We start from the raw sequence: 16,368 nt of genomic DNA, 5'->3' as shown, positions 1-16,368 counted from the left end.
CGATGGATATTCGCAACCCAGGGTCAGGAGGCTTTTTGATCAACTCAACATTTTAGCACAGCAGAAGAAACCGTTCAGGGTTCTAGAAGTCCATTGTTGATTTCTAACTAGTATTAGCTAGCCATCCTCTTGAAAAACAAAGCTGCCATGCTCAGGAAGCCTATTGTTAGTTTAACTGGAACTGCAACTTAATCAGAAAAAACAACATTGCCTGTGTTAACCTAAGGCCTCTGCCATCTGACCTGATAATACAGCTGTGAAAACATCACATGCAGATGAGGCCAAATCTAGGTGACTGGCAACAAAAAAAGAGACATGAATATTAGAAGGCAGTAAAAGTGGGAAGGGAAGATAGAGATGAAGATGCAGAGTCTCAACCCTCAGCCTCAACCCAAGAGGGAATTCTTCCCAGACCCGTCTTTTTGTTAGATGGATCCACCTTAATCTCACTGGTATGGTTTTCCTGTTTTAGCTTCATTTGTCACACGTACACTGCAACATGCAGTGAAACGTTTTGTTTGCGTCACTGACCAACACAGTCTGAGGATGTGCTGGGGGCAGCCCACAAGCGCTGCCGTGTTTCCAGTGCCAACATAGCATTCCCACAGTTTACTAACCTCATCCATCTCATTTTGGAACGTGGGAGGAATCCTGAGCACTCAAGAGGAAACCCACGGGGGTCACAGGGAGAACACATAGGCAAGTCCCGATGAAGGGTCTCGGCTTGAAACAGCGAAGCGCAGAAACAAATATCACTGTGATGATTGTACGCTCTAGTATCAATTGTTTGGTGACAATAAAGTATAATGATAATTATAATGATTGTTTACTCATTTTCCATAGAGGGTGCCCAGCCTGCTGAGTTCCTTCAGCATTTGTGTGTGTTGCTTTGATTTCCAGCATCTGCAGATTTTCTCCTGCTTCTGAATCCAGATCCGGGTTCAAATCCCACCATGGCAAACTCAAATTCTGATTATTAAAAGTTCCGATGATGGGTCTTTACATTTTGATTGTTGTAAAGACCCATCTAGTTCACCACTGTCCTGTTGGGGAGTATATCTACCATCTTCGTCTGGCCTACATGTAACAATGAAGTTAACTCTTAGCTGCCCTGTGAAATTGCCTCACAAACCATTCAGTAAAGTTCTAAGCCACCAGAAAGGCCAAGGAAATAAAACCTGACAGATCACCTGGTATTGACCCAAGCATTCAAATGCCAATGGCAGAAACTGCCCTGTCAACCCTCTACGGTTCTCCTTACCAGCATCTGGAATTCCCTCCCTACCAGGATGATGGGAATACCCACACTCCAAGGACTGCAGTGGTTCAAGAAGGCAGTTCACCACCTTCAAGGTCAATTAGGAATGGGGCAATTCCAGTTTAAGATGGCTCCAGTGAAGCACAGCGATGGCTTGTTGCTAGCAAGCAAAACAAAACTATAAATCACTGCAATCAATAGGCTGCAACTTCCCTTTTGAAGCTGAGCTTTTGAACTCCCAGTACAACCTGCATTTTTGTGGTGTGAACTGAAGTCTCGAAGGTGCGTGACACTTGCGGCGTGGCACGTACGGGCTGAATCAATACAGCGAGGCCCGGGCCCAGCCCGAGAGCGAGGGAAGACCCGAGGTTTGCCTGATTTAAGTGCAGAATCGAATTGGAAAGGTCGGGTATGGGCCGAATCAAGACGTTGGGGCCTGGGACTGAGAGTATACCGAAGTGGCAGGGCCCGGGTCCGAAAGCGAGGGTTCCTGGCTGTGAGCACACTTTTGTGAAGTTCAGTTCTGAATGTTACTTGCTTACTTTCCTTGTTTGTACGACTTGTTTTATTTTTCTGGATGTCTGACAGTCTTTACCTCAAACGCGTCTTATTGGGTTTCTTTGTTTTGCGGCTGCCTGTAAGCAGACGAATCTCGAGGTTGTATATGGTATACATACTTGGGTAATAAATGCAACTTGAATTTTCAAATTTAAATACCAGATCAGACTGCAAAGCCTACATTCCTTGAATGAATAACAAAAGGGTGTTGTGTAGAATCTTGGGGGAGAATAAAAAAGGACATTTGAAGGATTACTGCAAGTGGATTCTTGATAATCAGCATGGACATATGGGCCGAAGTGTGTCTCCATTTAACATAGAACAGTAGAGCATAGTGCAGGCTTTTCAGCCCACAACGTTGTGCCGACCTTTTAAACCTACTTTAAGATCAATTTAACACTCCTTCCTACATAGCCTTCTATTTTTCTTTCAAGCATGTGCCTATCTAAGAGTCTCTTAAATGCCCCTAACGTATCTGCCTCTATTACCGCCCCTGGCATGTGTTTCATGCACCTACTATTTTGGAAAAACACTACCACTGACATTCTCCCTATACTTTCTTCAAGTCATCTTAAAATAATGCCCTCAAGTATTAGCCATTTCTACCCCGTGAAAGAGGAACCGACTGCCCACTCATCAATGCCTCTTATACACATTTATCAATTCACCTCTCATGTTCCTTCACTCCGAAGAGGAAGGCCCTAGCTTGCTCAACTTGCCCTAAGACATGCTCTCTAATCCACGCAGCACCCTGGTAAACCTCTGCACTCTCTCTAAAGCTTCTGCATCCTTCCGATAATGAGATGACCAGAACTGGACACAATACTCCAGAGTTTCGTGGAGCTGCAACATAAACTCAATTCCAAGTTGAAATAGATTCCAATTAAAACATTAATAACATATACTTAAAATATAGTTGTGACAGAAATTCAACAAGGACATGCCGATTCAATAAATTAAAATAATTACCAATCCAGCCAGCTGACCCCATTTAAATAAGTTGAGGGACCAGATACAAATATGCTGATACAGCAATATGCTGAGGATAGGTATCAGCACCTCGAACTTCCTACTCCACTGCTCGGCATGACTGAGCTTCTTCTGCTGAGCCGAGCAGTGGAATAGGAAGTTTGATGTGCTGATACCTGTCCTCAGCATATTGCTGACTTCTACACTGCAATTAAATAAAGAACATTTTGCCCGTGCTGTCAGAGATCGCCATTTTAACGTAAGTCTTCAACTTACCCACAACTTTCAATTTTTGGCAGAGAAGGAAGATGACGAATATTAAGGAAATCCAAGAATATCTTGGGCAGTTCTTCATTTTCAATCAGAATTGTCTGTAAAAAGACGTACACATTAACAACATACTGAAGTAGGTCTACATCTACTAGTAGAACGTGTATGAAAACTTGGTTGTTGTTGAGCGCCATCACTCATGGTAACACTATGGATAGTGTTTTCGTGGTAAGATACGGAAGTAGATTGCCAGGCCTTTCTTCCGCACAGATACTGCTGCTTCCTCGGTTGGGACCCAGCTGGATTTGAACTCAAGACCATCTGCCTCGAAGCCCAATGCTGATGCCTCTACACCACTGCTATTGATTTATTGTTATGTGCATCAAGATACAAAGAGAAGTGTGCCATTTTACACAAGTGATCTGGCCAAACAGAGGAAAGAGAATTTGAAGTGCACGATGTTTAAAACCAAGTAACTGCTCCATAGAATAGTTTATACAATTCATTCTTGAGGTGTGGACTTCATTAGCAAGGCAGGTATTTTGGCTTATCCCTGACTACCCTGAGGTAGTCGTAACAGGTCATTGTGTGAGCTGGAGCACCCTGGATACATTTGAAGAGCAATGCATCAACATTCTTGTGCTTCCTGAGAGAGACTCGTTGACATTACCAGGCCTGTATTCGGATGGGAAGCCACTTGGGAATACCGGACACAGTGAGCTTACTGACTGGGGAAACAAAGGATCCAACTCAGGAGCCTGACCTCAATAATGAGTTGCAATGCCTATGCTTAACAAACATTAAGGATGGAGTTACATATAGGACCTATTAGCTTTTATGTACTGGTATATCTTCTTTTCTAAACTCAGATGGTTCGCCGAGAGATCTATCACTGCGCCTTCCTTATGAGTTAGTGCAGTTCTACTTGTAGTAAGGCAAGGATTCATAAATGAGCATGGAATTTATATGATAAACTGATTTTGGACAAGTAAGAGAGTTCTTTCCTAACTTTCTCCCTTAGTTTGAGACTAGCTGCTGGTTCTGCACAACCTTGACAAAGTCCCAATACCTCGACTGGAACACCAAAATATTGGCTGGAATCTCATGTACAATAAACATTTATTACCAAACATAAATGTGATTGATTTGCAGAGGATGGATAGTTGGTAATGGAGAAAAGGATTGTTGGATTGTATCAGGTACAAAATGCAAGCAGTCCTTGGGTTATGCAAGAGCTCCATTCCTGAGAATTGTCCATAAGACGATCTTTCCATAAGCTAGAAATGTCCGCTGTGTCACCCTACATACACTTGCTATAGCTTTTTTTTCATCTCACTGAATAATCAGCCTAATGCTATCCATATTAAACTAACAGAATACATACCTGTATCCAGTTAGTAATTAAACATTTTGTTATTGTTTGAACAATGCTTCAAAAAATGTAGAGGAGAATTTGTGTGAAGTCATATTTCCACATGTCAGGCCATTCGTAACCCGGGGCTCCTATACTTCAAAGTAGCAGGGACAGGAGTCCTAGCACTCAAATGTGCAGAGCAGAAATACCACCCGAGTTCCACTGTAAACTTGCTGGGGAATTACTTAGAGCATCTAATTTAGGTAATTCCAGTTCGTCCCTGGCACCGGCTTGGAACAGGGATTTGGGGTAATGAAGGGTAAAGCTGCAGAGGTAAAAGCAGTGACTTGAAACCAGTTGAAATGAAAGGCAACTGAAAACCTTCGCTGAGGTTCAATTAAAATTATGGTTTCTCCAACTGTTTCAGGCTCTAAAGCCTGTCTCTGGACCCCAGCATTTTTCTGAATTCACTACCAGAAGTGTGAATAGTGGGACGTCCTGCAGCCCCTGCCTTTCTGTGACATAAAAAAAGGCTTGTGTGGAGCAAGATGGAGAGTCCCACTCTTTCAGACCCTAGTGGAAATTGTCCTCAGTAATAACGTCAGTGGACAGGAGAGAACGTGAGAGAGGACAGAAAGAAGCCTAACGTATTCCAGCACCGATCTCCTGTATAAATGGCTCACTGTCAACTATCTTCAAATAAAATTAACTAACAGGAAATATTAAAAATAAAATTTGACCAGTTTGAGTAAATAAATAAATAAACCTCTGCCTCAAATGGCAGAAATGACTCAGTCTTCAACTATGAGGCACTGGAATATGTCATACTGTGCAAAAGTCTTAAACACATATATATAGCTAGGGTTCTGTAGTCATTTTCTGTACTGCACTGTACTGCTGCCACACACAAAAAAAACCAAATGTGAGTGATGATAAACCTGATTCTGATATGGGTCTCTATTGTGGACCGAGAGTGGGAAGTGGGCAGGGAGAAGGGAATCATGGTTGGGAAGAGGGGAAGGGAGAGGGGATGGAGGGAGAAAGCACCAGAGAGACATTCTGTAGTAATCAATAAACTAATTGTTTGGAACTATATGACTTTGGCTGGTGTCTCAGGGCTGGGTGTGGTAGCAAATTCCATAGATTCACCACTCTCTGGCTTTAGGGATGCAAATGTTGCTGAAAATCCTGCCTGAATTGCCCAACCAACTACCCTTGAGAAAATGGTTGCAAGTCACTGCATTCTTTATGGTAAAAGTACTTCTGGTGCTGTTGTGTAAGGAATTCCAGGATTTGAATCCCATGATAATGAAGGAATGCTCATATATTTCCGGGACAAGATGATGTGTCACTGGGATGTGAAACTGTAGCTGCTGGTGTAGCCATGCATCCGTTGCCTCTGACTTTCTAAGTGAAGGTATTTGAGAGTCTGTAAAGTTGAGAGCGCATTCTATGGAAACACACACAAAATGCTGCAGGAACTCAGCAGGTCAGTTAGCATGTCTGGAGAGGAATAAACAGTTGATGTTTTGGTCTGAGACCTTTCTTTCAGACTGAAAAGAAAGGGGGAAGAAGTCAGAATAAGAAGGTTGGGGAGAGGGGAAGGAGTACGAGCTGGCAGGTGATAGGTGAATTCAGGTGAGCAGGAAGGTAGGTGTTTGGGGGAGCAGATATGAAGCTGGAAGGTGATAGGTGGGAAAGGAAAAGGAAAAGGAACGTGATAGGAGATGAGACTGGATCATGGGAGAAGGGGAAGGAAGGACACCAGAAGGAGGTGATGGGTAAGGGAGAAGGGCATCAAATGGGGTTCTGCTGCAAGGTCAATTATTAAATAGCCTGCTGAAGTTCACTGGCAAAATACGTCCATGAGTTTCAAAGGTCTCAGCATTGAGGACTTTCATTCTGACCAGATCACCAATTCTATTTGCAGAAATGCAGTCTCAACCTGCAAGGAACCTCGGCTGTGCCTCACTGTTGGCTGAAAACACTCATCCATGCAGCACCCTCCATGGACAAACTGCCTCCTGGTTAGACTCATTAGTCCAGAGGACTTGCTGCCATTGCTCAGCACCTCAGTCTTTGTGTGTTGCTGAGTCTCTGAGCTTTGTTTCCACCTTGGACAAATGGCCATTTGGCAGCAACTCTTCCACGAAGACCACTTCTCACAAGACCTCTCTGGACTGTAGAGGAGGATTTAATAAGTATGCAAGGAAAGGAATCTCAGGGTTGTATATGGTGACATATATGTACTTTAACAATGAACTTACTTTGAATTTTTGAAGTAGCATGATCCTCTGAATACTAGATCTATGGATCAGAGTATCTGTATTAAAAACTTAAGCTGAGAAAGGCCATCCTAATACCGACATGGCATCAAACTTAGGTCGGCACGGTAACGTAGCAGTTAGCACAATTGCTAAGCAACACCAGCGATCGCTTAGCTGACTGGTGGTGTAGTGGCACCGGCACCGGGCTTTGAGGCGTGGGGTTCTGAGTTCAAATCCGTCCGGCTTTCTGTCCGTGCTGCGTTGAGCATCGAGCTAGCAACTCGGCCTCGTAAATGCTCTGAAAATGGCAAAGGTGCTGCCTGATGCACTACAAGCTGCAAAAAGGAGCAATAATAACCAACGATCACTGCTCAATTCCTGTCGCTATCTGTAACATTCTCACTGTGACTGTGTGGGTTTCCACCAAAATGTACAGTTACCTTAACCTAGAATATAAATACAAGAATATAAATATTCTATAGTTGTGCTGGAAGCGCGATGACACTTGCGGGCTAATTCTCAGACTGTGTTGTACATTTCACTGTATGTTTGGGTGCCTCAATGTAGACACGACAAATAAAGATCATTCAATAAAACCAATCTTATTCAGAATACTTGGTGGGTTATTGGCTGATTCTTCAAACTACTTTTACAGCCTTGGTTTAAGTGCTGGGCCAGTGTATAACCAGTTGAAATAAGACTTGGACAGAGGAATAGCACTTCCTAAACTTTTAAGCTCTACCTCCAGGAAGGCCCAGAAGGTCAACACCGACCTGATTGGGAGGTACATCACATTTCTTTATCATCACTCTATTTATATCCTGGAGCACTCTAGCCAACAGCACTGTGGAAGAACCTTCAGCAGAAGGCCTGCAATGGATTAAGCTCATTACTACTTTCTCAATCGCAGCTTGAGACCACAATAAACGTTATTTTTGCCAGCAATCTCCAGATCTTGAAAAAATGAATTTTAAAATACTAAGTTTAATTTTCTCTAAAGTATATTTCAACCTACTTTACCCTCAGTAAGAATCACACACATCGCATAAATGGTAGCTGTTTTTCATGTATGGAGATGATCAAAAAGTTACAGCAAGAAAACCTACATTTCTTTTCACTCTTTTTATTTGATAATGGTTTGTTATTTTATTTTCCGAAATGTGACCTCATTCATCATGGCAACAAAGATAAAGTGTAGCCAGTGAGCGTTCAGGGATTTACTTTGGGTCATTAATGCGGGATTTAAGGAATGTTAACAAGGTGGGCTGTTTGTTAAGCTTGACAGATTAGTTTACAATGCACTGGTCACATACTCCATCTGTACTCAAATGACACTGAGCTGGTCTTAAGAATTGTTGTCTCCTGCCTAAAACAAATTAAAAAAAAACTTGTCAATGAAACCACCACTCTCATTTGCATACTTGAAGTGTGAAACAGGTGTTTAGCATGTACAGGTATTATGTTTAATACATTTTAACAAACTGCCATGGGCGCCACGGTAGCGTAGCAGTTAGCACAACGCTATTGCAGCTCGGAGCTTTCCGGAGTTCGGAGTTCAATTCTGGCGCCAACTGTAAGGGGCCTGTTTGACCTCCTCGCGGAATGCACGGGCTTCCCCTGGGTACTCCAGTTTCTTCCCCCTTGTCCAAAGGCATACTGGACAGGTTAATTGGTCATTGTAAATTGTCCTGTGATTAGGTCAAGGCCAAAGGGGTTTATTGGAGGTTGCTGGGGCAGCATGGCTCGAAGGGCCAGAAGGGCCTCCTCCTACCCTTGGTGCTCAACTTTCATTAATATTGTTGCGCACTGGCATAATTTTTCAGCAAATACTCATGCCATAGTAGCAGTAAAAGTGAATGACTATTTCAGTCATATAGTCACCATCTCCTCTACAGATGAACATACAGAAATAGCTTAATATGGATGTGTTCCTGAAGTAAGTTTTACATCAGCCTCATTTTAGTACAGTCCTCCAATCAGCCATATTATCCAAATGCAAAAAAAAAAGCAAGAAATCAAAAACATTTCCATGATTGTTGCTTCAGTCACTCATACTCTGGAAAATGCATTCTCTAAGTCGTTAGTAATACAACTGTAAGATTCCTATTCATACATTCAAAGATATTCTGGGTTAAAAAGAACTAAATCTACAAATGTTGTATCATCATTTTTAAAAATGACCAAGCTGGAGGTACTTTTCTCCAGGGTTGAATCAACTGCTGTAAATTCAGAAGATCAGCAGTAAACCCGTTTAAGCATCAATCTGGGGCTCCCACTGCTTTTCTGTAGTTACAGTGGCTGATCAGGAGAATCACAATGGAAGTACTCAGAGCAAGTATTTACTAATAGGACGGCCACTCCTTGCAAGAAATTCTGTAAAATCGTAACAGGTAGTCTTGCAGTGTTCTGAACTTCAGAATAAAAAGTAAGTGAAACCTCAGTAAATTAATCTCAGTAGTTAAGCATTTCGAGGGTTCAAATCTGTTGAGATGTGCATTGTTACACCTTGTGTACAGTCTGAAAATTTTAGAAGTAAGTGTTGGTGGTAGTGAGGCAGGATCAGGGACTAAAGTAATACAGAGGTCGTGAAACAAGAAATAAATGAAACTTAAATGGTTAATCAGTGTCATCCAAACAGCTAGATGTGGAACAACCTTTAGAAAGTGTAATTTCTCAGAATATAAAAGAGAGAGAAGAAAGTCACCTTTTACCGATAAAACCTCACACCATAATGCAGAGAGAATCTTATAAAACATGAATTATATTTAAAAACATTAGGAAAAATATTTCATCTATAATCTTCAAAAAACAGTTAAGTGCACACAAGATGTCTTAAAAATAGATCTCTAAGAAAGCGAAAGAGATACAAGGGTACAAGCAAAGAATATTGATCCCTGTTCCTCTCCCCACAATAGCCTTAATTTTGTCATATTGATCTTTTTTTCCTGTACAGTTACCCCTGAAAGCCTCAATTTTTTAAGAATCAGCCTCTTAACTCTCCTCTCGCTGTGGAAGTCCCTGATCACTTGCACATGTCCCATCCCTGACATTCTGTGCATCTAATTGTCAGATTTCTTTTCTGTTTCAGTGAGTAAAATGCAGTCACCATATTACAGCGGGACTTGTTCTGACTTAACCTCAGCTAGATGCCATCATGCGGGAGAAAATACGTTAAAATATCACAGGATAACTCTGTCCGACAAGGCAGAGGCATAAACACTGTAATGATTTCCCTCGAGTTTCACTGCAAGAGAATTGTCACTAAAGTCAACATAAATGGTGACAGATCTTCACCGACGACACTGGGAAATCGAATGCTGGCATTATATTTAGGATCAGGCCTTTACATGAGCCAATTATACCACCAAACATCTCACTGAAAACTTGGACAGGATAACTCCGCTAACCTTCTGAGGATAAAGCAAACATCAGCACTTTGGGATTAAAACTTTGGTGTGAAACAATTTTTAATATCTGGAGTAACAATATCCATCTATCATCACACAAATCTTCCCACGTTGTAGAAATGTAGCAACTTAAGATGTAAATATCACTTGTGACCAGGTAAGATAATGCTTCCACTACATTTGAAATATTTCATCACTAAAGCTTCTATGAATACTTAAATACATAGTAATTGGAAACTGTAGTACGGGATACAGAATTGAGCAGTTCCCAGGAACATTGTTATGTAAACATATACAGCAGCTTCCAGTAAGACTCGCTGGAAAATATTCACAGTACAGAATCTTATTTATCCAACAAGCTAACATCAATAACATTTTAGATTGGAGGGAATTTTCAGAGAGTTCGTCGATTTGGGCAAAATAGAGAGTCAATATTTACATTTAAAACTTTTAAAATTCTATTCAAGAAATCTTTCAAGAGTTATTTATAATCCAACTACCCAGAACAACCTAGAGAAGCACGCCAGTCAACAGCCATAACGAAAGCTTTATTTTATATACTTGCTCTAACATAAGGAAATGTCCCAAGACACTTAATGTAAATGCTACCAAACAAACCTTTAACAAAGAATTTGTGCCAAACCACAGAAAGAAATGCAGCTTGGAAACAGGCCCTTCTGGCCCAATGAGCCTGCACCTATGCAAACCATACTAACCTGTACATCTTTCAAATGTGGGAGGAAACCAGAGCACCCGGAGGAAATCCACACAGGCACAGGGAGAATGTACAAACTCATATCAGACAGCAGCAGGAATTGAATCCAGGTTGATCGTGCTATAATAGTGTTGCACTAACTGCTACATCACCAATATCAGAACTGATTATCGAAAGCCTGACCAAAGCAGAAGGTTTTAATAATCTTAAAGGAGGAGAGAAAGATAACGATCTGGTAAGGTTTAGGTAGGAAATCATCTGGTAAGTTAAAATGTGGCTGTGGTTTTGGAGGGGTGTGGGGGTTGAGTACACAGGAAAGCACTGAAACAGTCAGATCTTGGATGGACGAGGGCTTCAAAGTCTGGTGTGTTGAGAAAGGAGCTTTTCAGGCTGAAGCAATACAAAGGCGAAAATGGCTGGTAGTGGCTATGTGGTTAATCATTCAATTCTGTGACAGATTATACTCCACCTGGCTCAGCTCCACATTAATTTCCTAGGATAGGAATGATGGACAGGGAGCTGAGTTCATGATTATGGCTGACAAACAATGGGCTTGGTCTACCGCAAGAGATCTCTGCTCAATAAAATTGGATGCAGATAAATAGTATGACAAATACAAGTTAGTAGACAAATAAGGAAAAGTAGTGCAAATTCCCAGCTGATTGCTTTCAGTATACATGGGAGATGGAATCTACGGTTATGAACATAAATATACACCCACACAATACAATGAGATAGACAGAAGCCATTTTCCCTTTATTGTTAAAACACAGCATCCAGACTGCCGAACAACTAAAATCCATCAGATTTAAAAGAAAGCAGAACACCTAAAGGGATGCCACATCCATAGGTTAAGTTAATGCATTGTTTCCCATCATCATTTCTGTCACTGCAAAATCATTGCCCACGGTGAAGAATGTTCAACTACGCAATAAGTTTCCACGATTTTTGTCTTAGTGATATTTTCTTCACATCAAAAACAAGGGATCGGAGAAAGCTCCTGAGATTACTGCTGACATTCCCATTGAAACTAATTACTTTAAACATCAGGTGCCTTGTCCAAGTCAGAACCGAATACTGTAGCTGGCATGGGGATTTCAATGTTCTTGGGGTTAATGCACTTGTTACTGTGCTGCTTTCTTCAATCTTTGAAGTCCAGAAGTATACTAATTACATCATTTGCAAAAGAGGTTTTCTGTTGGCAGATACCACCCAGTGCTAACTTACCAGTTGCTTAAAATTGATTTGAATACAAATAATACCATATAATTAAACATCACAGAAAAATTAACTACCTAAAAATGCTTTTGAGGGGAAAAACCAACACAACTCATTGTGACATTAAAACAAAATGCAATTTTAAAATATATCTCTATTGAATATTTCCTAAATGTTGCAGGGTGTGAAGAGATGAAGTTTGTTAATATTATTTGCACTGGGCAGCAAGCTCAAGAACAACCGAATGAAATATGTGGAAGTACATTAGAGCCAAACTGGCTGGATCATTCAATATACTGTACATTGACACAGGACCCACTTGTAAGATCTCTATTAAGACACTTACCCTATCAACCTGTTTACAGACTTGCAAACACCAGACAGGCCTTGACAAGACCTCCACACTGATCACCAAACAGCTCTCCCGAAAATGGGAGATCCTGCCAAGACTTGTCCAGCAAGTACATAATAAACAGAATACTGCTATTTTGTTCTCACTTTTAGGATACAAGGAATCAGACGTGAATGTTCCGCATTACCTCCGAAGTAGTCGTACCGATGGATGGACTAATGTGATTAGTGTACGAGATCTGTGGGCTTGAATTGCCACTGTGATACTGTGTAATTTATCCCACTGATGGACACATTATATTCGGTAGAGGGAATATTTTCATTATCTTCCCTTTGAGACATGTTTCCTTATTCAAAGATACATTAATTATCAAAGTATGTATACAGTATACAACCCTGAGATTCGTCTTCTCAAAAAAATAACCACCAGACAAAGAATAACCATGGAATCAATTCAAAGAAAAGCATCACCAACCCTTCCCCCACATGTAAAAAAACCAAATCGTGCAAACAGCAACAAAAAAAAGAGCGATAAACACAGAAGATAAAACACTAAATCAGTTCAGCTCAGCTTACTTTCTGCTGGTTGCCCTGATCGAAATTGCCCAAAATAGCAACAAATGAAAAAGGAGCACAACCAGAAATCAGAAACACACCATAATGTGAACTACAGAGTCCAATGCACAAACCACGTCGATTAAACCTTGCCCAAGACCCAGAAATCTGGCACCATCCTCCAATAGCATTAAGGGAGAGAGACCATTCGAATCCGGGAGCAGCAAGCGAGAGGGAGAGAGAGACGGTCACACGCAGACACTTTCCTCCAGCAGCAGCGAGTGAGAGGCTGTTAGCGCTGAGCACCCCCTCGCCTCCATGATTTCAGTCTTCCTCAGCACTTTAATCAGCAAGACATGGAGTCGACCATGGGTTCATGGCCCATCTCCAGGCTTCTTGACCTTCAGACATTGACACTGAAGGCGATCTTTCAGCCTACTGTGTCCAAGCTGGTACTCAGAACATTCCCAGCCTTCTCCCCAAAATAAATTCCCTGCGACTACTAACTTATCCTGAGGCATCTAGGACAGGATTTTCTCAATGAGGTTCGAATAGATCCAGGTTTCATGATGTTAGGAAAGCCACTGAGTCTGTCTATCTGTAGCCTGGTGACCGGAAGTATTGAAGAAGGACTAATGATATAGGCTGCTGTATCTTGGAAAAATCTGAACAGAGATACTGACCTGACCTGATTCTCTCTTACTCCCACCGTACTGTGCCATATGTACAATTATTTCTAGTTTCTAGGTGTCAACATCTATATTGGGCCCAACATATTGATGCAGTTATGAAGAAGGCTTGCCAGCAGCTATAGTTCATTAGGAGTTTGGTAAGATTTGGGACGTCATCAAAGACTATAACAGATTTCTACAGATATACTGCAGAGAGCATTTTAACTGGTTGCGTCACTGTCTGGTATGGAGGGGCCACAGCTCAGGAATGGAAAAAGCTGCAGAGAATTGTAAACTCAGCCAGCACCATCATGGGCAACAGCCTATCCACCATTAAGGACATCTTCAAAAGGTAATGCCTCAAAAGGGCAGCATCCATCACTGAGGACTGCCATCACCCAGGATGTATCCTCACATCAGAATGGGGGAAAATATGACTCTGAAACAAGTATTGGTGCCGGACGGGATGGCTTGAGTATCTCAGAAACTGCTGACCTCCTGCGATTTTCACGCACAACAGTCTCTAGAGTTTACAGAGAATGGTGAGGAAAATGAGAAACAAAAATCCAGTGAGCAGCAGTTCTCTGGGCAAAAACACATTGTTAATGAGAAAGGTCAGAGGAGAATGGCCAGACTGGCTCAAGGGAGGCAACAGTAACTGAAATAATCACACGTCAGAACAGTGGTGACCATCACTGAACACACAACACATCAAACCTCGAAGTGGATGGGCTACAGCAGCAGAGCGCCATGAACATACACTCAGTGGCCACTTTATTAGGTACAGGAGGTGCCATTTGAGTGTACATTGGTGCTGCAAGTGGGAAACTGCTGTGTGCAACTCGGAAGCCATGTTTAAGTGACCAGTAAGAAAGCAAAAACAATTCATTATTAAATATAATGGGATTTAAGGCACTTTGCATGCAAGTTCCTTCTTTCCACACACAAGTGAAAGTATATTTATTAAAACTCACAGATTTAGGGTTCTACGTAATTAAGTCAGAGGTCAGTAGGTTTTTAATTGGCCAGGGCATGAAGGGATGCGGGGAGAAGGCAGGAGATTGAGGCTGAGCGAAAATGGACCAGCCATGATGAGATGGCGGAGCAGACTCGGTAGGCCAAATGGTCTAAGTCTGCTCCTAAATCTTTTGGTCTAAAATACACATCCTGTCACTGTTTCTTCCATACATAGAAAAAATAGCTGGTGTACTTCTAAAGCATCAGACTGACACTATGAATTTCTTCAACCTAAATAGAGTAGCATTCGATCAAATCAGTGATTTAGCTGATTTAAACAATCTCTGCAAAAATGTTGACATAGCAGTCATTATTATAAAGTCTGTTCAATTGGGGAAAGGTCATCGAGCCCTCTTTAAAGAATTGCTACAACTGGATGCGAAGGTTTGCAAACATAAGGTGAGAGGCAAGATACTTGACTCTCTCTTACAAACAGAAGAAAAAAAATTTGCAGTGAACATGCCCAGCTGTGAGCTGCTCAGTGACTACAGGAAGAAATCAATACCAGCTGAATGCCATCTGCTTGGGGCAGCAAAACAGTACAGATAGAATGACCCATGCATCTTTTCTTATTGAAAGGTTTTTTTGTGTGTGTAAACAGTTCAACCTCACTTCATCCACATGATGCTCATTTACCAGTTTAAAATCAATAAAATATGCAAAACAAGGGAAAAAATGAATTTAGAGAGTGGTCCTGATGCCAAAGTGATTGTTAATCAATGTCCTTGCTCAGTCGCTCAGCAAGATACATTTTTGATTTTGAGAAATCAAGGTGCTATTAAACAGGACTTGAATCTGAAATATTATGTTGAAACAGTTCCAGAGTTTCAAAATATTTCAGTAACACATTTAAATAAATACACTTTAACGTCTTCACTAAAATATGGGGTGCTATCCCTGAAAAATGTTTGTGGCAGCCAGCATTTTTTCTCCTCAATTTACTTTTTATTTGCTTGGAGTAAAGGAGAAGGAAAGTTATTTGCTGTGTCCATGAATCCCATTAATAATCTGCAGAACCATTGATTCTCCTTCTTGGAATGTACAAGGCACAGTGAGCAGCTTTGAATTCATTCACAGTCGCTTGAAGACATTTTTCTACCTTTTCTTCTGTGATTCCATTATCCCAATTGTTGTGGGGTTTGGAGAAAAAAAAATACAAGCTGCTGTTGGAATTCCGCATGTCAGGCAGCCTCTGTGGAGGCAAAGGGACAGATGAATTTTGGATCGGGACCCTGCGTCGGGATTGAGAGTGTGCCTTCTCAGTCTGCAGGCAAGGTTTTTTTCCCCCAAAATGATGACAATCCCATTGTCTCCACAGATGCTGTCCAACTAGTGGGAGTTCTTCCAGCAGTGTGTTTCTCCAGTTTTCAGCACCTACAGATCTCCAGGTGTATGTATGGCTATCTGCTGCTCTCTGGCTCAAAAGTAGTTACTGCAGACCAGGCAAAAAGAATCCAAATTGCCTTTTAAAATAGATCATAGTTGTAATGATCTTGTTCCGTGCGGCTAATTCCCTGTATATAAAAAAGGAAGTGCTTGGGCCTGGAGAGGGTCCAGAGTTTCTCAAGAATGATCCCAGCAATAATAGGCTTCACATATAAAGAACATCTGCTGTCTCTGCTGGGCCTGAACTTGGTGGAGGTCAGAAGAATCGGGGGTGGGGGGGAGACATACCAGATACTGAGAGGCCTGTATAGGGCAGACGGGGAGAGGATGTTTCCATTAGCTGAACAGTCTAGAATCCAAGGGCACAGCCTC

At 41.6% G+C, this 16,368-nt stretch overlaps 1 protein-coding gene across 1 annotated transcript in view; it reads right to left on the bottom strand.

Moving 5' to 3' along the window:
- Window positions 1-16,368, bottom strand: part of LOC140740327 (sorting nexin-24-like) — a 145,689-nt gene that overhangs the window by 16,620 nt on the left and 112,701 nt on the right. Inside the window, exon 4 of the mRNA XM_073069481.1 lies at window positions 3,062-3,156. Within this exon, the coding sequence (XP_072925582.1) occupies window positions 3,062-3,156 (95 nt within the window). The remainder of the gene's footprint in view (window positions 1-3,061; window positions 3,157-16,368) is intronic.

The sequence above is a fragment of the Hemitrygon akajei genome, chromosome 2 (genome assembly GCF_048418815.1).
Source record: "Hemitrygon akajei chromosome 2, sHemAka1.3, whole genome shotgun sequence".
NCBI lineage: Eukaryota > Metazoa > Chordata > Chondrichthyes > Myliobatiformes > Dasyatidae > Hemitrygon > Hemitrygon akajei.
Note: the sequence above shows the minus strand (reverse complement) of the source record. Positions and strands in the feature narration are given on the sequence as shown.